Source organism: Spermophilus citellus (assembly GCF_964194105.1).
Source record: "Spermophilus citellus genome assembly, chromosome: 4".
NCBI lineage: Eukaryota > Metazoa > Chordata > Mammalia > Rodentia > Sciuridae > Spermophilus > Spermophilus citellus.
Genome location: NC_138185.1, coordinates 100,672,733 through 100,696,458, shown reverse-complemented (window position 1 = coordinate 100,696,458; position 23,726 = coordinate 100,672,733). Strand labels below are relative to the sequence as shown.

Genomic DNA, 23,726 nt, shown 5'->3' with positions numbered 1-23,726 from the left:
GAACATCAGAAGACCTGGGGCCTCCCTGGACTCTGTCACCCACCCTTGACATGCCCATGGGTAAATCACCACTCCACGCATTTTGATGGGCCTCAGTTTTTCACCTAGGAAATGAGAGGGGTGATCCAAGTGTTCCCTAAGAGCAGTGCTAGTTCAGATATTGTAGAGTTTTGGGAGACACAGAGAAGCTAGATCAGAAGGTCTTGGTGGCCACATACTTCTGGGTGAAGTGCCACTGAGCTTTGAGGCCATGAAAAGGTACAGTGGCTGTTCTGAGCTATGGTTTTTCTGAAAACATCTGGGGCCAACGATGTCTCTGAGCTGAGCACATTTTGATCCCTTTCATATACCTGTGAACTCTGTTGTGTCTGCTCCTTTTAAGCTGTCGCCTTCTATCCAGGAAGGAGCCACATGGGCTGGGAGGCCACAGAATTTTCCCAAGTGCTACTCAAAAAGTATGTTTCAGGGCTGGGGTTGTGGCTCAGTAGAGCGCGTGCCTCATATGTGTGAGGCACTGGGTTTGTACCATATATAAATACATGAATAAAATAAAGGTCCATCAACAACTAAAAAAAAAAAGCGTGTTTCACTCTCAAGCAGCTCAAGTATCATCTGGTTGGGCTGAAGGTTGCCATCCTTTGATGTTCTCTGGGGTACCAGGCCCTCAATCCTGGGCATTTCTGCTGGAATATGGATGCCAGTGGGCTTGACTTATGCCAGTGAAACCAGGGATCAAGCAAAGACTCTGCCTTGGAGGCAGTGTCAGGAAGAAAGATGGCTATATGGCCTCCAAATTCCCACCCCTTCCTGTTCAACAAATGGAAGACTCTAGAGGCCAAGAATGTTTCCTCCCAAAGAGGCCAAAATGTGTTGTTAACCAAAAAGAGGCTTTTGTCCCCATATATACAACCATCCTGGGGCAGCAAACGAAACCATGTCACTCATCAGTGCCATCCTCTCCTGCCATCCTATCACTCATCAGATCCTTTCCTGAAGAAGCATAATTGTTGGCAAAGGGGAGGTGAGAGAGGTTGAAAGAAGAGAGGAGAAATGAAAAGTTCCAAAGTACATTTGATTGCTTGTTTCTTGTTCAGGACTGCACTGGACTTCACAAAATGCTTTTCTGCTTTGGGCCAGCAGATTTAAGAAACTGATAAAAATGAGCTGCTTAGACTGTTTCAGGTCTCTAAGAAATGTGGCCATTTTGATGGGTTACAGGTGTCCCTCGGATACCTGTAGTCATACAATGAATTGCCCCTGGCTGGTGCTGATCAGGCCGTGGCCAGGGACTCCCAGAAGCCCTTGTAGCCAGGCATTGTGCAGATACACAACTACTGTGCACAACTGAGGGCTGGGAGAAGCTGCTGTAGAGGGTGGAGGCCTGGAAATACTGCCAGAGGCATCTTTGGTTTTTGGACCAGTTCCTGAATGACATCCTAGACTGCAGGCCACGCTGATACACTGACCACACTAACTTCTCCTGATTTTCACTCTTGGGAGTGAATGGTAGATTCAGGATGGCCAAGGTGGATCCCTCCCAACTCCTTGAGGAGGGTGATACTGTAGAATGAGAGGCCAAGAGATGTAGAGTAGGTTCCAGGAAGATCCCCATGGGGTGGGAAAATGAAGCCTGGTCTGGGGAACCTCTGGAATGATGATGTCATCCTGATAGTACAGGATAGGAAAAGAAAGATATTGATCTGGATGAGACCCCTAGACCCTGCTGCCTGAACCCTGGTAGGCCAAATCAGCCCAGATGACTTGGTGGCTCTGCAGAGCTCAATCCTGACTTCACCAGTTTATGACAGCATGTGCCATGTGTGGCTGGATGTCCCTGTAGCCTGGAGCTCCTGTGTCCCCTGCCTCTGTTCTTTCCTGAGCCCACTAACAACAATGGCATCTTTCATGGTTCTTATCCTGATCTTGGCATCTTTGTGGGCCAAGAAGCAAGCACACCAACCTCCACGGGATGCAAGGGCTTGTCCCTGCACTCTCTGCAGCCCTGCTGCAATCAGGGCCTACAGTGACTGAAAGGCTGGGTCAGGGCACCAGAGATGTCCCAGGACTTTCCTGATTTGGCAGCTTATCTAAGTAGGAAGGATTTCTGGATCTGCTTCAGGATTGGTAGGTAGGATCATGACCTGCCATTGGCATGAAGAGGGTAGTGAGGGGCAGGTGATAAAGAACAGTGAAGGGGACACAGTATGCAAATTCAGAGTGTGCAGATGAGACAGGCCCCTTGGAGACACTGGGTCCTGCATGCCCACCCATTTGAAGGACCAGAGACACTGTTGCCAAGGTATCAGTGCCTTTAGAGGCTTCCCCTATCCATAGTGGTTAGGCTGCTTTTCCAGCCTCCTGTGGACACATAGGCTGGGGTTGGGACATCCACCATGTATACCAGGTAAGTGATCCAAGTGCCTCATTATGACCTCCTTTAAGGAAAGCTACCCAGTCATGACCCTTTTATTCCTGAGAAGGAATTCACCTTATAGTTTTTCAGAATCATGTTCTGAATGAACAAAGACCAAACTCATATTAAAGATGATGAATTATCCCATGAGTAACAGGGACCAAGTAATTTTGGTGGCCAGAGGGCTGGTGAAATCAGAGTTTCGACAAGGGATCATTTATCATCTCAGCTGCACTGAAGATCTGGGCTGAGATATCCATGAAGACACCACTTTTGTTCCAATCCAAGAAAAAGAGTGTTGAGGCCAATAATCACTACTTCCCACTTTGGGGTATTAATTACTGACGTGAGAATTACATCTCACAGGGCCCACTCCCACATTTGTGGGCCCCATATCTGGTCCTGGTTGACATAGGGGATGTGACTCTGTTTTGCCTGTGAGTAAAACATCCCAGTCCTTCACCCTTCTCTGGATGCCCAATGGCCAGCCCTCTGGTCTTCCTGCCCCAACCCCAGCCCAGCCCCACGTGGCAACAGTGCCAGCCTCTTGCCTGCACCTGCTTAGAGACTTTGAGCCATGTCTTTTTGAGCCGGAAGATTGCACTCCGGTTCATGGAGGAGGTGATCTCCAGCACAGCGTTGTAGTTGTGTAAGCAGCGACATATGTCAGCCACAGCTACCCACTTCTCGATGGCGCTCACCCTTGCATTGATGTCCTCATTGCGGATGATTTCTGAAGCGATCAAGTTACTGATCTTTAAGCCAATGCAATGAGACAGGAAAAAAATAAGAGGAATAATTATTATAAAGATGACAAAACATCATTATTTGCAGATACGACTGCCTTTTGAAAATGGCAAAAGAATGAATTGGAAACTTCAAGAACAAGAATAGAGTTCATTGGGATGACTGGTTAAGAACTCAATATACAAAAATGAGAAGTTTTCTTTAAGTTGGCAATAACTAATTTGAAAATACTATGAAAACAGATTATCTTCAAAATAACAATGGGGATTTGTAGTTACCTAGGAACTTAAATAATTTAGAATCATGTAAGATTTTACATGGGAGGGAAAAGACACACACCAAAGGGTATAAAAGTCTTGAAAAATGGAGAAAGAGATCACGTTCCCAAATGGGAATGTAAACATACAATTTTTCTCAAAATTAATACATGAGTTTTAATGTAATCAATTAAAACCCAGTGGGAGTTTCCTCTAGAGCTTGACAAAGTTCTAGATTCTAAAGTTTATCTGGAACAATCAATAGTTACAAAAGGCCAAGCTCTGAGGGAATCTCCCTCCATATGTCCTGCTTGGTTAGACATACAGTCTGAGGCTTTGCTCATCTCACATACACAGTAGAAGAGACCTCAACCCAGCCAATAATCACATTCCACAAATAATTCAAGTGTGGGTTGTATTTTGAGTAGCTAGGAATGTGGGAAACTGGGGCCAGACAGCAGGGAACTAGAATTGCAAGGAGTTGGTGCAGCATGAAGTACCAACCTCTTTGCAATTTCTTTGCAACTTCCTATGAATATAATTATTTTAAAATAAAAGTAAAAAAAGACTTAATTTTTAAAAAGGTGATAAAAGAATATTTGCAGGTGAATAATAGTTATGGGGTTTTACTACCAAATCTTATAAAAAAACAATTTCTTCCATCTTTTTTTTTTCTTTTTGACATGCTAGAGATTAAATGCAGGGCTTTGCACATGCTAGGTGAGCTCTCTACTACTGAGCTACATCCACACACCTAAAACAATTTCTAAAGATTTCTAAAAAAGGAGGGCTGGGGATGTGGCTCAAGCAGTAGCGCGCTTGCCTGGCATGCGTGTGGCCCGGGTTCAATTCTCAGCACCACATACAAATAAAGATGTTGTGTCTGCCGAGAACTAAAAAATAAATAAATATTAAAATTAAAAAAAAAAGATTTCTAAAAAAGGTACTGTAGAACTACTTAAGCATGTAAAACTACTCAAGAGAATCAGGAGGGAATGATAACATAAAATAGTGCATGTATTGTATCTCCTAATAAATTGAAGTAATAGTTAAAATGTCTTTCCATCAAGAAAGCACTGAACTTGAAAACAGTTTTACATAAAAGTTATACTAGTTATTTTGTATGTTTTGGTATTGGATATTGAACACAGGGGTTCTTTACCACTGAGTTTCATCCCCAGAACTTTTTATTTTTTATTTTGAAACAGGGTGTCAGTGGCTGAGGCTGGTCTTGAACTTGAGATCCTCTTGCTCCAGCCTCCTGTTGTTGGGAATTACATGTATGTGCCACTGGGCTCAGCTATACTAATTTTTTTTTAAGAAGAAAGAGAAAGAGAATACCTGCTAATTTATACTATGATGCCAGCATTACCTCGATACTAATACCAGAGATGGACAACACAAGAAAGGAAATGACATATCGGTTTATACACCACAATCACATTGGGTTTGTCCCTGGAATGCAAAGATCTTTGATTATTAGAAAAAAGAGTGTAACTGTCATTTACCATATCAATAGACTAAAGAGAAAAACCATATGACCATTTCAATAGCAAGAGGGAAAATACTTGATAAAAGTCAATATCCAGCTAGGCATACTGGTGCATGCCTGCAGTCTCAGCTACTCAGGAGGCTGAGGCAGGAGGATCAAAAGTTCAAGAAGTCCAGCATGGGCAAGACTCTGTCTCAAACTAAATAAAACATAGGGAGGTAGCTCAAAGCGTGAGGCCCTGGGTTAAATCGTCAGTAACACACAGTCTCACACACACACACAGAGTCAATATTCATCATGGGAAAAACCTCTAGCACACAGGAGTAGAAAGGATTTAAAAAAAACCTTGATAGAGGAGCAAACTCCATCTACATGGGGAAATAGCAGAAGCATTCCCTTAACACTAAGAACAAGACACGTTGTCACTGTTTCCAATCCACATTGTCCTGGAAAGGGTGGGGACTAGGATGAGGCACCTGAGGTCCCAGTGTGCAACTGCCAGGAGTGTGAATGGCTTCTTACGTTTTGCACCCTGGCCACCTTGCTTGTCTCCCCCAGGTCTAGCCCTCATGCTGGAGATCTTAGCTAGTACCAGTCAGAAGGGCGAAGACATGGAAGGCAGAAGGGCTGGAAAATAGCAAAGAGGACTGTTCCTGGGGGACATTAAGAAAGCCACCGTCATCGAGACATACATTCTGTGTCTCAGGATACAGAATGATTTAAACACAGATGGCCAAGTGCCAAGGAGTGCCGAGGCAGCCTCTGGAGGCTGTCCCTGGGTTCAGAGGGGACTTTCCTGCTGTGTAATGTGGGCGATGCAATTTAACTTCCTTGAGTCTCAGTTTCTCCCACTATAAAATGAGAATAGTGAATTAAGTGAGATGATGTCTATGAAACCCTTATAGCATAGCACCTGCCACACAGTAAAAAGTGAATGATCAGTTTGTGTTCTTGTCTTGTCCTAAACAGTCCTGGGCACACAGTGGGACAGCACAAGGGAGAGGACAGTGTCGGGCTGCCTGGCACTGTGCACGTGTGTGTAAGGCATGGTCAGACCTAGGCCTCTGGCAGCCTGTTTCCTAAAGCTTTGTCTGGTCTCCATTGCTCTCTGTCCTGGGAGACACAGGGGTAGCCATTCTGCTCTCTGTTCAGGACAGAAAACCACCTGGTGCCCAGGACTGGAAGGCTCCAGATGGCTCCTCCCCTCTGCTATAATAGTGGGTCTTTTCTGTTCCTCCTGGCTGCCAAGGACCCACCCAGGATGGGCTGTGTTTGCCTGGGGGCCCATCCCCTGCTGAGGTTAATTTGTGGGGCCCTGGCAGGTGGTCAGGATAAGTGGAATCATGTGCTCCCACCTCCACCCATCAAAGGCTCTTATGTTGATGATTAAACTCAGAGGAATGAAGATGCTGAGTGCAAATTGCTCTCAGAGCTATCACGAGGTTGGGTGTGGATGGGTCCCAAGGATCCAGGGGGCAGACCTTGAGCAAATATGGAGAAGTTGCTGGGAGAGAGATTTTCTCACATGGGCCATCTTCCACAGTGCAGGCACGGGAGGTATGCACGGCCACACACTCTGCTAGAGCCTCAGCTTCTCAGTATCTCAAATGTGAGAACAGCCCCCATCCCTTAGGCTTGGTGTGAGCTTTAAATGAGATTATTATGCATGTAAAGTGCCCTGCTAGTCACCAGGCAGGAACTCAACCAGGGGCAACTACTACAGGGAACTTTGCCAACATTCCATGCAGAAGAGGCTCTTGCCTTAGCAGACTGAGACCTGTTTGGCCTCTGATCTCTGCTGCTCTCATGTTTTTCTGAGATGGGTTTCTAGGAGCTGGGTGTATGGGATGCTCCCGTCTGATCTTAGTGTCCTAATCAGAGTTAACCCAGGTCCTTTGTGCTATGTACAAGGGGCTGCTTTGCTGTTTTGGTATCTCTACAGTTCATCCCCAAGAAAGCATAGGGGGTGGGAATAGGGGATAAAGTAGGAGACAGAGACTGGCGGAGTCAGATACCAGGCCATCCTGATCTTGCCTAGGGACACTCACAAGCCCTTGGCTTCAACCCAGCCTTGCCCCTTATTGGTTCTGGGTCTCTGGTCTCCTTAATGTGATCCTGTGGGGTCCAGTTACCCGTCATGAAAGTCAAGAGGGTGGTAAGAACATCACTTTGTCACTTCCAGGGTACTTTAAGCTCCTAGTCAACATTTCAGGAAGTTCCGAGGGTGCTGGGTAATATGTGTATGCATTAGAGGGAGGGTGTCTGCCATTCCCCAGCCTAACAGTCCTTGTTTCTGATACTGAGTTGAGGTTAAAAGGTAAGCAGCACAGCAGAAGCACAACCCTTTCCTCCCTTCCTTTCCATCAGGCTCATCACCACATCTGCTCTCAGGTGACTCCTCTCAGTAATCATAGGTTTGAGGGAGGGCTCCCTGGGAACCAAGGCTGGGTTGAGTGTCTTTCTCTGATTGTCCCTGTTAATTGTCATGTGACCTTTCAGTGGTCAGCCCATTTATTAGGTGGAGAAACTGAGACTGAATAAGTCACCAGCCCAAGGTTATATGGCTGGGGGTGGGGACACCAGAGAGGACCCAGGTGGCCTGGCTCCTGCCAGTGTACAGCCTGCCCTCCACTCAACCCTTTGAGGGTCCTGCTGAAGAAACTCTGGGCAGAGAAAGATGTTGCCGCCCATACGCACATCATTGAAGTGCTTGGTGGTTTTCATGATGTAAGGCGTCCTTTCGTTCTTCTCCAGCTTCATCCAGCCCTGTCCGAAGAACTCCCTGCAGGAAGGAAAGGGAAACCCAGGGCGGTGAGGTGCTGGGGATTGAGTACTAGGCACTCTACCCCTGAGCTCCACCCCCAGCCCTCTTTGTTTTTTGAGGTTGCCATTTATGGGAGATCTACCTTCCTCAGAGCTCTGGAGAGGAAGGAACCCTGGACTGGAGTCTAGCTCTGCTTTGTGTTGGTTGTGTGGCTTCAGGCAAGCCCTTTATGCCTCGGGGTCTAGTTCTCCCAATTGTAAAATGGGAATAACCAGCGCAGTTTCCTCACAGGGTCACTGTGAGGCTGAAATAAGACAAGGCTTGGGAGGATCATCTTCAGCTGTGAGGGGGGGCACATTAAGTCTTGTCAGGAGTCTTGCTCGCTGTAGGGAGAACTCACATTTTACTGACTATGCAGGGATTTGTCTGTGGAATAGGGGCAATTGAGGCCAGAAAAAAGGACCCGATAGAAGGACAAGGTTGCCTTCAAGCCAACCCAGCAGCACAGAGGACCTCAAGGAAAGCCACAGGCTACTCAGGCTCCTGATTTGATGGAATGGTGAGGAGATGCACCTGGCAGAATCTCAAGGGCAGCAGGGCTGGGAGGAGACAGGCTGGGTGTGAAAACACATCCTGCTTCTCCTCCTGGAGGGAGCACATCAGGAATGATGACTATTTCTACATCCGGGGATGTGGCAAGTTTTCAAAATGCCAGTGTCCTCATTTAGGTGAGGCTGTACTCTGTGGGGTGAGGGCTGTGAGGGTGCCAGGCCCCCTTTCTGGAAAGCAGAGACTGAAAGCCCTGCATGACGTGTAGCTTCTGATCTGGAGATTCCAATTTGGGGAAATTATTCTGGAACAACTGTCAGAAGTTCAGAGAAATATTTCGTTACAAGGATGTTTGGTTTTAAGTTCAGTTTTAAATATAAAAGTGAAAAGTGAAAACCACCCTGTGACTTTATAATGCTGCTAGGGAATTCTGTACACTTGTTAAAGAAAGAGGGATGCAAAATTACCTAAGCAGTATGATTACAGTGAACACTGCAGGTGATGACTACAGACCAGAGCTGGTAGGCCTTGGGGTTTAGTCAAAGTTTGGAGCTGTCCCCAAAGTCTGTGCCTGGAGCTTGCATGTGAACACCTGTGTGCCCACACACATGCCTGTGTGCATATTTTCTCACATGTCTATGTGCACACACACATACACACATGAACACAGCTTTTTCCAGACCTTTAGGGGTTCTGAGCGCTGCTTCTGGAAAAGCCTGTGTACGTGTGCATGTAGACAAAAAACTTAGGGGAAGGAAGGGAATCCGTGCATCTTTATTCTGGGACATGGAGGGTCTGTGTAGCTCTGGGAACCTGCTTCCTCTGTCTCAGGGATGTGCTGAGGAGATGCCTGAGGAGCAAGAGAGGGAGGAACTAATGCCCGTGCCCACTTACTCATAAGGAATCTTCTTGAAGACGAGGTGGTCCAACAGGGTCAGCTGTTCTGCGATCTCCAGGGCCGAGTGATTTTCAAAGGGCTCAGCCTTCACACCTTCTGCCTAAGGGAGCAAGGTCTTGAGTTAGGACCAAGAGGGACACTTCCAGGCTTTCTGGCCACCTCACTGAGGGGCTGTGTTCAGTTCTGGTGGCAGGGGAAATGGATGGGGTATGACAAGGGGAGAATAGGGGAAGGGGAGCAGAGCCCCAGCACTTGATGCACCTTGTGTGTGTGCCCTGTGCTTCAGGATCATTCTGTGCAGTTGTCACTCTGCCAGGGAGCCACCACCATCCCACTGGGACAATGGAGGCTTGATGAGCTCAGGTCATCTGATTCCAGGATGTGTTGGTGACTCCCTGCAGGTGCTGTCTGGGCTCCAGACCACCCCAATACAATTTCCTTTTGAAAGTCATTAGTCAGTGTGCATTCCCAGGTATGATTATCACCTGGGACAGTGTTCTTATCCTGTGCCCAGGAGACAGCCGTCTGGCCTAGGTCTTGGACTACCATGGCCCTGGCACCTGGGACATCACCTTTAAGGGGGCCCACAGTCTGGGCCCATTGACTAGGGCAAGTTCTCAGGGAAACATCAGCCAGGAATAGTGGAGCCCATGGCAGGGATGAGAGAAGGGGGAGACACAGTGGCGGGCAGGGGGCTGCCGACCTCCAGCAAGAATGGCTCACAGTTTGCTGGATCTGGAGAGGGCTGGAGGGAGGTGGAGGAGGAGAGGGAAGGGATAATCGCGTTGGTCTTAGGAGCAGCTGGTGTTCACAGAGGGATGAGTGTGGAACAAGGATCCTCTGCATCCCTACACCCTCGGGGCCAAATGGGCCATATAGACATAGAGGGGTAAGTCCAAATGGGCATGTGGGCTCACAGGAGGACCTGCCACAAACCACTCATGACTTCTACTTTCTCTGCCTAGAAGTTCCAGTGGGCTGGGCTGAGCACCCTAGACCATCTGCACTGATTTCAAGGGAAGCGGGGTCCACCCACACCCAGGGAACAAGCCATTCCTCCTGGACTCAGTGTCTTCCTCCCTCCATTACTCCCATTTCTTCTCCAAACATTGAGGTCTGCATCGCCAGGCCGGGGTTAGACAATGGAGATACACAGACCTGAACACACAGACCCTGACTTCAGGTGCAGGGTGCCCACCATGTGGATGGAGCAGGAATGGTGCAGGAAAACAGCCTGTGTGTGCATGTTGGGCAGGGGGTGGGAGTGGGGGGGTGCCATGGATGCTTCCTGCCAGAGTCACCAGGGAACGGAACAGAGCCCAGCTGCAGGAACACAGGTGTGGGGAACCCCATGTCTTCGGGGATGAGAGTTCTCAGGAAGGCTGAGGGAATGAAGGCAACAAGGGCTCTGTGTTGCCCTGTTGCAGGGCAAGAACACTGCATGCGGTCTTTCCCCTGTGTGTTCACAGGGAGGGGACCTTCAGTCTCTGAAGCAGGTGAATGCATTAATACAGGCAGAAAGTTCAGCCATATTCACTCCAGAGAGAACAACACTGGTGGCTGGGCCAAGGATGGTTGTATAGTCAAGTCCAAGGGTGAATCCAGGAGGCCCCACTGGGGTGAGTCCAGGAGGTCAGGCTGGGGTATGCCCATGGTACTGAGCAGCACAGAGGCCTGCACCAGGCTTTGAGTCAGGAGAAGGTATACTGGTCAAAAGGGGGCAGGTGGCCTTCTGCTTCCTTCAGGTGTGGCCTAAGAAGAAGGGTGACCCTGGAAGCAGAGGTCAGAGCCAAGGGCCTGGGCCACATTTCATCAGGCTTGTGAGGAACCTCCTGGGGTGAAGCCTCTCTCCTCTCTGGAAGTCTGAATCTGAATCTGCCCCAGCCAGGTTCTGGGATGTTTGAAGGCTCAGTTCTGAAAGAGCCTCAGGCTATTCACGAAGGAACAAGGGCTCTCACTCTCTTGAGGGGCAAATGTTCCAGCCTGCCTCTCAAGGAGCCATTGCGTCTGCTCCATTGGTAGGCGCTGGGGAGGGTTGACCCAGCATTCTGACCTCAGAGGGTCAGTCTGGAAGAAGTGGGGTCTGGGGGAACCAACTTCCTTGCCTGAAGGGCACATGTGGATGGGGGTGGGGCACCAGCCCTGCAGTGCTGCCCCAGGACAGAGTATGGGCAGGGTATGGGCAGGGTGCTGCTGCTCCATGGGTGATCCCCATGGTGGGAACAGTCAGTTCTAGGGATCAGGAGGAGGATTGTGAGACAGGAGAGGATCAGAGGTACAGGAACCAGGGTTCTAAGTCACCCAGTTTGTGGCTTGTTGTTACATCAGCCACAGGAAATGGATACATGGGTGGCCATGCCTGGTTGGGTGGTCAGGGGCAGGGAGGACCAAAAGGGGGCTGCCTTGGTGAGTGAGGGGAGGTTGACCCTGCTCACCATCTGTGTGATCTCCTCCAGTGTGATCTGGTTGTCACCTGGGTCCTCCTGGGTCAGAGTCCTGGGGAGGAGAAGGCAGCTGAGCCCCCAGTTCTCCTCCCAGGCAGCCCCACCCCAGCCAGACAGAATGCCCTGCAGCTGCCTCGAGGCTTTCTTCCTGTTCATGCCCTTTTCCAGGAGTCCCTTTCCCTTTTCTTCTTCACTGGCCTCTTCCTGATGGTCCTGACCCTCCTGGCTGGGTGAGGTCTCCTCATGGGGCTCCCTGTGTACTGCTGCATACTGGCCACTGAGAGACCTGGGCAGGGGGCCCTTGAGGTCAGGCTGTGTCTGATTCATTCCTGTGGCTCTGGCCAGTATACAGCAGTGTTCCTTCATGCACATGGAAGGAGATGAGGCACGAGGGAAAGGAGCTCTAGGCCTGAAGGACCAGAGCAGGTAGGAGGAGTACAGGGGGCCTTCCAGATGGGGTGCTCCTCTAGTCTGGTCTTGACCAGAGAGCGGTGCACAGGATGGGAGGTAGCAGCATGGTCGTCCAGGGGCCAGAGGGGGACTGTACTGGGGGGAAGTGAGGACAGAGGTAGATGACTGAGCTGAGCAGAGTGGGCACCAGGTGGTGGTGGGAAGTGAGGGGGGCCCTCAAAGTCAGGTCAAAGTGCCTTGTGACAGGACTCGGAGCTACATTCTGTGAAAGCAATGGTGGGCCAGAGGGATAGAGGCTGGGGACAGGCTAGGAGCCAGGCCTGGGGTGTATGTATGTGGGAGCAGCTGGGGGTCTTCAGGGCCAGGCTGGAGGGAGTGGCACTCTGCCTGGGTGTCAGCCCTCACAGCAGGCACCAGCATGTGTGTACCAGAAACAACTGCTCTGAGAACTGTTTCACCTGAGGACCCGTGGTCAGAGCACTGAAGGCTGGCTGTTCACCCAGGGCTGCTCCACCCCAAGCCTGCCACTGTACCCTGAGACGAAAGTGTTCAGAGCCAGGTCTCAGACGGCTTTGGTCAGTGTGATCAGGGGCACAGCATACTTCCTAGGGAGGACTGTGAGGGAGACTTCGAAGGCCTGGAGCTGACTACGTGCAGGTGTGCATGTGTGTGCGCATGGGCATGGGCAGGGAGGTAGGTACTGAAGATGAGGGAAGCCTAAGGACATTCAAGGACTGTGAACCTTCAGGAGTGACTGGCTGGAAGCTGGGGCCTCAGGTTAGGCAAGGGGAAGGTTTGGTAATGTCAGGAGGAGAGGTCTGAGCTGTCACCTGGGCTGGGCTGGGCTTGGCTGGGCTGAGAGAGGACAACAAAGTCAGAGCAGTGAGAGCAGTAGGTGGGGAGGGAGGGGGGCTGTGCCTGACATCCCCTGAGCAACCTTCGGAACTGCCACTCTCGATCGCACTCCAGCTCCACCCCAGCCCTCCAAGCAGGTATCCTTCACCCACTTAACAGAGGAGAAAAATGAAGTTCAGAGAAGAAACTTGCCTGGTCATTTGCAAGTCACTGGCTCAGCCAGCTCTGATGAGGGGGCTGCCTGGGCCCTGGCTTGCACCAGGGGAGGCTGCCTGGGAAGCAGGAACAAGCACAGGATTGGGGACAATAATTTAACTGCGGTCAATTCCACAAACGTTCCCTGGGTCTTACCAGTACTGTTCAACGGCACTCTCTACAATGAGGGGCGTGTGCTGTATCTGCTGGGTCCAGACTGGGGTCACTAGCTGTGTGTGAAGCAATATGACTGTGGAAATGAATTTTAATTTTATTCAACTTTAATTAACTGAGGTTTAAATAGCCACATGTAGCTGGTGTTTACCACACTGGATGGCACAGGCCACACAGGTGTTAGCCATGGACACACTTGGAGAAGTGGGCATGGTTCTTGCCTCAAGGAGATCAAGGTCTGGTGGGGAAGAGGGAAAAGGGAGGGATGGACACATGGACCACCCACTCCCAAGTTGGGATGCTGAAGGGGGGCTGCATGGCTCTCAGGTGACCTGGGGCTCATTTCTATCCTGACATACCTTCCTGGGGCCATCCTTTTGCCTGAGAAGGACCCTCCTCACCTCCCTGGCTTCTGGGCAGCCTGTATGAGGGCAGAGGTGAGGGTCCCTGTCCCAGCAGGCGTCCTGAGCTGGTGGCTGTCCTTACCTGATGATGTTGGCTGCAGCCTTCCGCTCCTGAGTCAGGAGCTCTGGGTCATGCATGACCTCCTCCAGGAAGCCAATCACCTTGCATTTGAGCTCGTCGTTGGTCTCAAAGTCCTTCAGGAAGAGGGGACGGGTGGCTTGGTAACAGTTTTCAAGCTGTCCTGCAGTGGGCTGGGCCCAGGCTAGCAGGAGAATCACAGCTTCTGTTCTGCCAGGGGCTGCCTTACATCATTACCTTTCCGTTGACTTCGTGGCAGGGTCAAGTGGGGCTGTGGGATTCTATAGGTATAGGGCACTGGGGCAAGGCTATGGACCCCAGGCCAGGGACGCAGAAGCCTACTTGTTCCTCTGGGAGGATGGAAGTGGACAGACAGAGGCTCCTTGTATTCTTGAAAGTCCCTGATTCCCTCCTAGGGGACTGTGTGGGTCCTCTGGTAATATTAGCATGGCACTTGGGCTTCCTCCCTCCTGCTGCCCCGCTGGCCATCAGCTCATTCAGCCAGCAGTCACCCTGGGAGCAGCTGGCTCCTGGAGCCATCCCTGCAGGTCTCCTGCACCGCCCAGGAGGACTCCCACTCACCTGAGAGTGCTTGGAGACCCAGTGGCGGAGCACATTCAGGACTCGATTGGTGGCCGCTCTGCGGATCACAAACTCCTTGTCCCTGTTCCTCTGGTCAGGGGGAAACCCTGGTAGCATGAGTAGCAGAAAAGAGAGAGGATACAGGAAGATGAGAAACAGCTCGCTCTAGTCTGCATTCAATTCCCAGATCTGGATAATCTGGGCTGCTGCTCATAGCTGCCAGATGAGAGGGATAGTAGGGACCATCAAATACTCAACAACTAGGTTCTGACCCTTAAGACAGGTGCCAAGAGTTGTTAGAGAACACAGTCCATGAATCCTCAGCCTCTGCCAGAACTCTTCATCTTTCAGGGGCTGCTGGAAGTTTCTGGTGGCCTCCCCTGACAGGTCCACTCAGACACCAGGGCTCTCCGGGGTCCCTACTCCAGCCGGTGCTATGGGGCCACTGCTGAGGAAGTGGGTGGTAGGAAGGTGGGGGCAGAGGCTCCTGTGGGCTTTGCTGAGTGGAAATTTGCCAGTTGCCAAGTGGGCTGGGTGGGTAAGAAGGAGCTCCCTGCTCTGGTGGATGCTGCAGGAAGAAAATGGGATGGGTGGCAACAGTCTGCAGTGTGGGAGGGGGTAGTGTCTGGGTGGGTGCTGGGATGCAGGAGATAAGGCCACCCTCCTTGGGGCTTGCCAGGCAGGTGGCTAAGATATTAAACCCTTGGAGAGAGGCTGGGAAGGAAGAGTGAAGATCAGGTTGTGCCCTGGGTGTGCAGTGGCCATGGCTCCAGGGGTGGGGTGTGCAGAGGCCCAGCTGGTGTGGGGCAGGGTGGGGGGCATTGCTTCAGCATCCCCATAAGAGGAAGGGGGGCTAAAGTCAAAATCATGATGTGGGAAGTGTGGCATCCAGCCAGTGAGAGTCATGAGTTGAAGCAGGGTTCTTGGAAGGGGTGCTGTTAGCAGGACTCACGGCGTCCCATGGGAAACACTGACTGTGGCCAACATCTCGGCTTCAGGCCACAGAGGGGCTGACCTGGGGGGGGGATGTGTGAGCAGAGCGCCCCACGTACCTGCGCTGGCTAAGGACATCCTGCGGTACTTCTCCTTGTTTGGGGTGCCCTCGTTGGCTCCTGCGGTTGCTATGGCAAAGGCAGAAGCAGCTGAGAGGGCGCTGCGGTTATTGTCCAGTTCGCGACAGGAGGTCACCACCACTCCGTTGTTGTAGGAAAAGAGCGGGAACTCTGTGGAGAGGAGGGAACCAGTCCTCAGCGTCCCTGGTGGTCAGCCCTTCAGGTGGCTGGAACCCTAGGCATCTGAGGCTGGACTAGCACCAAGAGCAGGCAGCTCTGTCTTCATGGACCAGGCTTGGTCAGCTAGTGGAGGGCAGTGTGTGTGGGGTCTCTTCTCCAGTTAAAGTCTCTGGGAAGGGTCATGCTTTGATCTCCCCAGGGCTGTGCCAGGGTGGGAAGGCCCTGCCACCCTATTGCTTCCACCCACCTCTTCCATCACTCTGTGGCTCCCAAACCCATTGCTTTTCAGGCCCAGCTGTGCCCAGTCCAGCTTGAGGACAACACCATGAGTTTTCTTGCCCTTTCATTGTCCAGGGAAGTGACACAGTTTGTCCAATGTTTGACATCTAACAGTTCATACTGATGGGCTCATGGGCACAGTGCCATGGGGAGAATATTGCAACTGGAGTCCCACCTGGGTTGAAATTGTTCCCAACTATTCACTAGCTGTGTGATCTTGGTTAAGTTACTTAACCTCCCTGAGACTCAGTAATCACCTCTAGGTAATAGGGATAACACCTGTTTCCAAAGTGGATGCTAAGATTAAAGGAGATAACCTAGATGAAAGTACTTTGTATAGGTGAAAAGCTATATAAATATCATGGAACATCCTTGATGATGATGATGATGATGATAATAATAATAATAATAATAATAATAATTATTATTATTATTCATTTTTATAGTAATTGTAGTAGAAAGTGACTCCAGAAACTTTTAGTTTTATCTTGTAAGTCTATAAAGTAATCCATACTTGGGACGAAGTAGCAGTTTTTAAGCTGTGGGAAGCAAGTGATTTAAAGATTCAGACTTATTTCTGAGAATTGGCCTTGCATGAGATGTGTCTGTTTATGTGAGAAGCTGTACCCAGCTGCAGTGTGCCCAGGGAGTTTTTGGATAGCCATCGAGTTTGGGATCCCTGCTGCCCCTTGCATGTGGGAGTGGGGGCTTGGAGAGGGCAGTGCCAGGCAAGAGCGGCTGTCCTCTCCCCACCTCTGGTGTCTCAGAGCCCTCTTGGGTGTGGGCAGGTGATTTACGAGAACCAGAGACCAGGATGGCTCCTCAGTGACCCTTCAAGATTGTGAGTCTGAGATGTCGGGTGAGCAACATCACCACCGTTCAGAGACTTTTTTCCTTATTTGAAAAACAGGAATAACCTGGCCTTTCTACAAGACTGTAGAGAAGAGGAGAGGGCCTGTCACAAGTCCTGATAGCCAGGGCCCTAGGAAGTGCCTCTGATCTCCCCTGAGTGAGCCTGACACGTGGAGCCTTCCTGCCCCTGTGTTGGCTGGTTAAATGCAGTTTCGCCTGAATTAGGGGTGACTTCACTGAGTTGAAGAGCAGGATGTACCCAGCCAATGCTCCAGCACCCACAGCCCCCCTGGGGTTATGAAACATCAGAATAGTCACTGCCCTCAAGAGTTACTCAAAAAACCCAAGGATGACACCCACTTGCTTCAACTTGACCTGCTGCCCTCTCCCCACCTGGGAATCTATTTGTAATTTTGTGCTGGTCAGCTGTACCTGAAGAATTTTTGCTTTTGACTGATTTTGGTGTTGTTGGAGATTTAGTTGGCGATGTCTCAGTATCACCATCATCACTCTGGTTTTGATCAACATCTGACTCTTCTTTCACAGAGACTTCTGAGCCTGGGAGAAAAGAAAGAAATACTCTCTCAGTTTTATCTATCAATTTGAAAATTCTGTTATCGAAGTAGAGTAAGTGTGGGCTATTCCGGACGAAGAAAGTTTAACAGCTTTATTTGCCAAAGCCTTTGCCAGAACCTTTCATGTGCCAATGGGCACTGTCAATCTCTAGGATGGAGTTTGCTCCGTGGTGCTTCTCACACTTTAATGGATACACCCAGGAATCTTGGTAGAACATTGGCTTCTGATTCAGGTCCTCTGTGAGGCCTGAGAGTCTGTAGTTCTAACAAGCTCCAGGTGATGCCCATGTGGCTGGCCCATGGGCCATGCTTTGAGTAGCAAGGTTTTTCTCTCTGGTTTAGTATCTTAGGGTGAACATCTGCTCTGATTTGCCCAGGATAGTCCTGTTTTATAGGAACTTGTTGTCCTTCTGGTTTGGGCAATCTTGGGAGACTCACTGTCTATATACTTTGGAAAAGCAGGTGAATTGTATTAAAACTTAATTATGGGGCTGGGGGTGTGGCTCAAGTGGTAGCTCGCTCGCCTGGCATGTGTGAGGCACTAGGTTCGATCCTCAGCACCACATAAAAATAAAATAAAGATATTGTGTCCACCTAAAAAACTAAAAAAAAATTTAAAAACAACAACAAACAAAACAAAACAAAACTTAACTATGGCATGGTGAGTTCTTGGTCAAAAATTCTTAACTACTCTGGGCCTCAGTGTCCCCTCCTAGAAAGTGAGTGCAGTTACACTTGGACTTTTTGAGAACTCAACAAAACACACAGTTATTCTCTTTAGAAAAGAATACACACACACACACACACACACACACACACGCGCGCGCGCGCGCGCGCGCCTGGGTGTGCATAGGCACAAAGGCACACAATTAGGTTTGAGAGCCCCTGGATCACTAGCTGAGAAGAAGCCTGGTGGGCTTGCCGAGACAGCATGCATGAGACCCTGGGTTTGATCCCTAACACAGAAAGAGGACAGTGCTCCTGCTGCTGTCCCTCTGAGGATCCTGTATGCTGCACCATGAGATGGCATTTGGGGCTCTGTAGTAGGCTCTTACCTTACTTACCAACTTTCAGCTGTGAGAGTCACGCACATCACCCATTTGTAGTATGTGCCACAAGAAATGTATTACCCCTCACCAGTTTTGCCCTCTGCTGGGGGTAACCTTTGCCTTCCTTCTTCTCAACTCGAAGGAGAGAGATCATCCTTCTCAAAGCCTAGTGCTTCTGGCCAGTCCAGGGTTGGGTGCGCATATGCGTGCGTGCATGCGTGTGTGTGTGTGTGTGTGTGTGTGTGTGTGTGTGTGTGTATGTGTTGCTGGGCGATCACATGTTCATCAAGTCTGTGTTGAATGGCTCCTCAGGATGTGGCCTGATCGTCTGATCTACAACAGAATCAAACCTGATCCTTCTAGAATGGTCAGGAGAAGCTCTAGAATAGGGAGGCACTGGCCTGCCTTCGCATCCTCTCTGGCCACTGCCCCCACATGCAGTGTTCTGGGTGTGCCAGGTGTGCAAGCTTCAAGCTGTTCCCTGAACACACAATGCCTTTCCAAGTGCCTCAGTCTTTCACATTCCATCCTCTTTGTCTAGAAGGTTCTGCCTTCCTCCTGGTGAAGATCTAGATCTAGTAGGTCCTCCACGGAGTCTTCTCTGCTTCCCTGATGCTGTCTCCACCCCGTCCCCAGTGCCCCTGAGCAGCTCTCTAACACAACACGTCACGCGTGTCCACCTTTCAGTGTCTGGTCTGGTTCTGCAGCCAGACTGTGAATCCCAGTGGGCAGGAGCTAGTTCTGATGACCTTTTCTCTCCTGGGCCCTGAAGGAGGCCTGGCCCGGACGCGTCTACTGCAGACATGGATGAACCTGGGGTGCGGGATGCTGCTGTCAGGCAGGGTGATGGGAGCTGACACCTCAAGTGGGCTGAGGCCCTGTGAACTCTGGCCACTCCCTGGCAGGCTGGGCCCCCACATGTGCTACCTACCTGCACTGCCCACACCCTGCACCACCCCCCTGCTGGATGGGCCCTCCACGCCGCTCCACTCCTGTGTGCCCCAAAGCCAACGCTGCTGCACCCACACACCACTCACTCTGCTTGCTGAGAGCTGAGGGGTCTTCAGGCTTCTCAGGGGTTGTATCACCCTCATCTGGAATCTTGTTGGCGAAGCTGCTGGACACATAGAGCTTGTTGGTGTCTAGCGTGGCCTTGCTGAAGGGTGACATGGCCGAGTACATGCTGGTGTAGCCATTGGAGCTGCAGCTGAGTGCAGCCAGGTCCAGGGCCTTGCCGCCCGTGATGATGGGGATGTTCAGGGAGAGCTTCCGCCGGCGGCTGGGTGACGAAGTGCTGATGGTCAGGGGTGGTGGGGAGGAGAACTTGCGGGTGGCACGTGGGGACTTGGGAGGTTCCCCATACAGGAGCTTGTTGTTCTGGCCACTGGCAAACAGGAGCTCCAGGGACCTGCAGGAGGACAGGGAAGGACATGGTAGTCAGTGGTCATTTGACCTGGTCATCGGTCTTGCTCCCCATCTCCAGCCGGGCTCAGGAGGTGGCTGACAGCAGGGGCTCTCTTGCTCTCAGGATCTCTGAGACCTGGAGCTGATCCTCTGAGTATGGACTGTGTGATTTAAGGGCTTGTTGCCGAGTGTCTATGGATGTGATGGTTCACATGGTGGATGTGGGGGTTCATGGCCGGGTTGGGTGTACCTGCTGCTCGCTCCTCTGCCTCCCTTGGATTAGCAGCAGTATCTGACCTGAGATGCTCATGGTTGTTGACCTGCTGGTTTCTGCAAAACTTCCCTCCATCCCACCCAGGGCCTTACCTGCACACTCTGACCATATCCTTACAGTGGCCCTGATGGGTGCTTCAGGCATGAGAAAGCTGAGGCTCAGAGACAGGAAATGACTCCCTGAGGCCTCCAACTCTAAACCCAGTGTCCCCACCATGGCAAGGGGTCTCACATGTGAATCTGGATTGGGGGATGGGTGGGAAGTTGGGGAGCCACCCAGCATTCCTGAGACCAGAGACCTGGATTCAAGTTCCCACTCAGCTACAGACTTCTAGGGGCCCCAGGGAGTGTCCTGGCCTTTCAGGACCCAGCCAACCCAGGGGAAGAGCTGAGCTACAGTGATATAGATAGGAAAGGTGGCCTCTCAGGATAAGGTCTAAGCAGAGCAGCTGTAACCTGTGTTTCATTCTTTTCTTCCTTCCTCCTTCCCTCCCTCCCTTTCTTTCTTCTTTTCCTAGAGGGGTGGGGCCCTAGGTTTCCCAGTAGGGGACTGAACTGAGAACAGGGAGGAGAGAATAATGTGTATCCCTCAGACTCCCCCACTCAGGGCAGGAGTGGAGGAGGCCAAGACTGAGTGGAGGTGTCCTGCATGCCAGCCCTCCCTGGCCTTGGGAGGGGAGGACCCAAAGCTCCCTTGAGAACATATTCTTAACCCTCACAGTGGTTTTGAAATACAAATATGTGCTGGGCACAGTGGCCCACACCTGTAGTTCCAGAGACTCGGGAGGCTGAGGCAGGAGTATTGCAAGTTTGAGGTCAGCATCAGCTATTTAGCAAGGCTGTAAGCAACTTAGTGAGACTCTGTCTCAAATAAAATATAAAAAAAGTGCTGGGGATGTGGGTCAGTGGTAAAGCACCTCTGGGTTCAATCCTCAGCATTAAAAAAAGAAGAAGAAAAAGGAATACAGATGCATACTGTCCTTGTGGTTCATGAGCTGGGTATTTCCCAGCATCCAGGCTGATGGGATGCCTTCTCCTCCAGGGACCTCCTGGGCACCCCTGGAGCAGAGTTTAGTTTCCCTCCAGGCCTTAGGTTCTGAGGGTCCAGTAGGAGGATGGAACCTGTGCCCACCTGGCAGGGATGGCACTGATGGGTTTCTTGTAGATGGTGATGAGCTTGTCCAGGACCACGACGGCCGTGGTGAAGACGCGGTAGGAGTGCAGGAAGGTGTTGAGGAAGTCGATGCTCAGGAAGCGCAGGTCCGTCAGGCGCTCCAGCAGCCGCTCCACGCTGGCATACCGGATCTGCAGCACTTTGCAGGAGTTCATGGTTTTACTGAAGCGAATGTCAACGTCATCACAATATAAGGAGGCGTCGGATCTGAGGAGGGAGGAAGAGGTGACATGGGTCTGAGGTTGTCTGGGCCCACCAGCTGGCAAGCCCATCTCTGTCCCCATGGTCCCAGCCAGGGATGGTCTTACTAGGAGAGCAGGGGATGCTTTAGAAGCATGGCACTGAAGGAGGGTCCTTTCCCCAGGATCCTAAACACCTTCAGCATAAACCTAGCAGTACTGGAAAAAGATGACAAACACATGGGAAAAAAATGTGCCACCAAATTCTTGAGACACACAGGAAGTCTGTTCACTGAAAAATGTGTGCATGAATATTCATAGCAGCATTGTCTGTTATAGCCTGGAGATGGAAATATCCCGAGCAGCCACCAGCTGAGGAGTGGACCAGTGCTCTGTTACATCTACAGCGGTGGGATACTACTCAGCCATAAAAGGAAAAGAAGCACTGACACACACAATGAGCCTCAAAAACATCAGGCCAAACCAAAGAAGCCAGACACAAGATCACGTGTCCTACAACTCCCTTTATAGGCGATGTCCAAAATGGAGAAAATCTATAGACACAGAAAGAAGATTGAAAGTTGCCAGGGAACAAGGGAGGGTGGCTTTGGAGATGATTGCTACTAAGTACAGGATTTTCTATTGGGGTGGTGGAAGTATTCTGTGTTTAGATTGTGGTGATGACTGTAATCCACTAAATTATACGCTTTAAAATGGTAAATTTTATGTTATGTGAATTAAATCTCAATTAAAACAATTAGAAGGGAAAAAAGTATAATAAGAGAAATTCCCAGGGACTCAAAACAAGGAGCAATTTGGAAACTAGCTGCCACTTTTGCTGTCTGGAGGGTGTCTGCAGATCTTGGGAACCAGTGTCTTGGGTTTTCATAGGAGCAGGAGACAAGGCCTGGCCTTCGGGAGTGGGAGGGTTGGACGAGACCACCATGTAAAGACGGACCCTTGAAGGGCCGCATCCTCGGAGAAGGGTGGTCTAGGAAAAAACCCACCCACCTGAAAATGGAGATAGCAAGTCTTTTTGATTTGGCTGGGCTCTGGGGAACACAGTGCTCCCTTGAGAATGTAATACTTGCCCTCACAGTTATTTTGAAATACAAATATGCACTCCTTTTGTGGTCTAGGAGCCTCAAACAAAGGGCATAAAAATGGGGTCACAGGAAATAATGCTTTTAGTGCACCTGGTAGAAGCAATCACAAAACTTTGTGAAGGGCACTTCTCAGCTGGGCTGGTCTAGGGAGCCTTCAATATAAAATCAGCCATATCCTTGCTGACACCTGTTGCCTCTTGGTTCCAAAGGGTCAATAAGGTGAAGCTGGCTTTTCAATGAGTGATCATTATGAACTTCCAGCTCCTGTATCAAGGTGGGTGCATGCTCAGCTTTTATGTCTCTTCTACCTACTTAGCCTTTACAGGGGAAGATCATCCTGTCCTTGATCTACCTTGGCTGCCTGTTTAGTATTAGAAGAAATCTTTAGCCAGCAGTGGATCAGCTGGACTTCTGGTCTTTGACCGAAAGTGAAACCTTCCGGGTTCGTCAGACATGCTGGGTTGGATCTATTAAAGTCTTTCATCCTGAGTCAAAATGGGGAAGAGAGGAAGAGCATGAGATGAAGATTACCTCTACATAGGGAAGAGGGGTGGGAGGGAAAGGGAGGGAGAAAGGGAATTGCATGGATGGTGGAAGGAGACCCTCCTTGTTATACAAAATACGTGTATGAAGATGTGAGAAAAAAAAAAGAATAGCGTTACCCTAGATTAGACAGAGAGAAGTGATGGGAGGGGAGGGGAGGGGTGGGGGAGATAGGAAGGATAGTAAAATGAAACAGACATTATTATTACTGTGTGTATATATGTGGATGCATGATCAATGTGATTCTGCAACCTGTATACTCAGAAAAATGAGAAATTATATCCCATCTGATTCAAATGTATGATATGTCAAGGTCATTGTACTGTCATGTGTAACTAATTAAAACAAAACAAAACAAAACAAAAAGTCTTTCATCCTGGACAAAGGGATCACTGCTTGAGGTCAGAATCTGACCCAGGCAACACCAATTTGAATCCTTCTCTGGGACTTTGCAAGTGGATCTGTTAGCAGCAAATCTCTTTCTTCTCAGGCTGCCAGGACACGGGGACAGGTGTTTAGTGCAGTCAACCGTAGCCCTGGGGACTGAGGGTGGAGCAGGTTCTAAACTTCTAAGGTCAGCCACTTCTACTGGGCGTGGTGGGAACCAGCAATCCCAAAAGCTGCTGCAACATGCAGTGCCCTCTGGTGGCTGAACCACAGCACACACATTTTAATGGTGGGATCCATCTACTATTCAAGGAATGTTTTGTTGTTTGTTTGTTTTTGGAACTGGGGATGGAACCCAGGGTGCTCTACCACTGAACCTCATCCTCCTCATTTTGAGACGGAGTCTCCC

The 23,726-nt window shown here is 50.2% G+C and overlaps 1 protein-coding gene across 1 annotated transcript in view; it reads right to left on the bottom strand.

Moving 5' to 3' along the window:
* The window catches only part of RASGRF1 (Ras protein specific guanine nucleotide releasing factor 1), a gene marked incomplete at both ends in the record, with an annotated part of 105,331 nt that overhangs the window by 12,043 nt on the left and 69,562 nt on the right, over positions 1-23,726 (bottom strand). The window contains 10 exons of the mRNA XM_081292754.1: positions 2,971-3,168; positions 7,607-7,691; positions 9,117-9,220; positions 11,556-11,616; positions 13,686-13,798; positions 14,265-14,371; positions 15,317-15,487; positions 17,060-17,185; positions 19,289-19,659; positions 21,061-21,309. Of these exons, the coding sequence (XP_081148880.1) occupies positions 2,971-3,168; positions 7,607-7,691; positions 9,117-9,220; positions 11,556-11,616; positions 13,686-13,798; positions 14,265-14,371; positions 15,317-15,487; positions 17,060-17,185; positions 19,289-19,659; positions 21,061-21,309 (1,585 nt within the window). The remainder of the gene's footprint in view (positions 1-2,970; positions 3,169-7,606; positions 7,692-9,116; positions 9,221-11,555; positions 11,617-13,685; positions 13,799-14,264; positions 14,372-15,316; positions 15,488-17,059; positions 17,186-19,288; positions 19,660-21,060; positions 21,310-23,726) is intronic.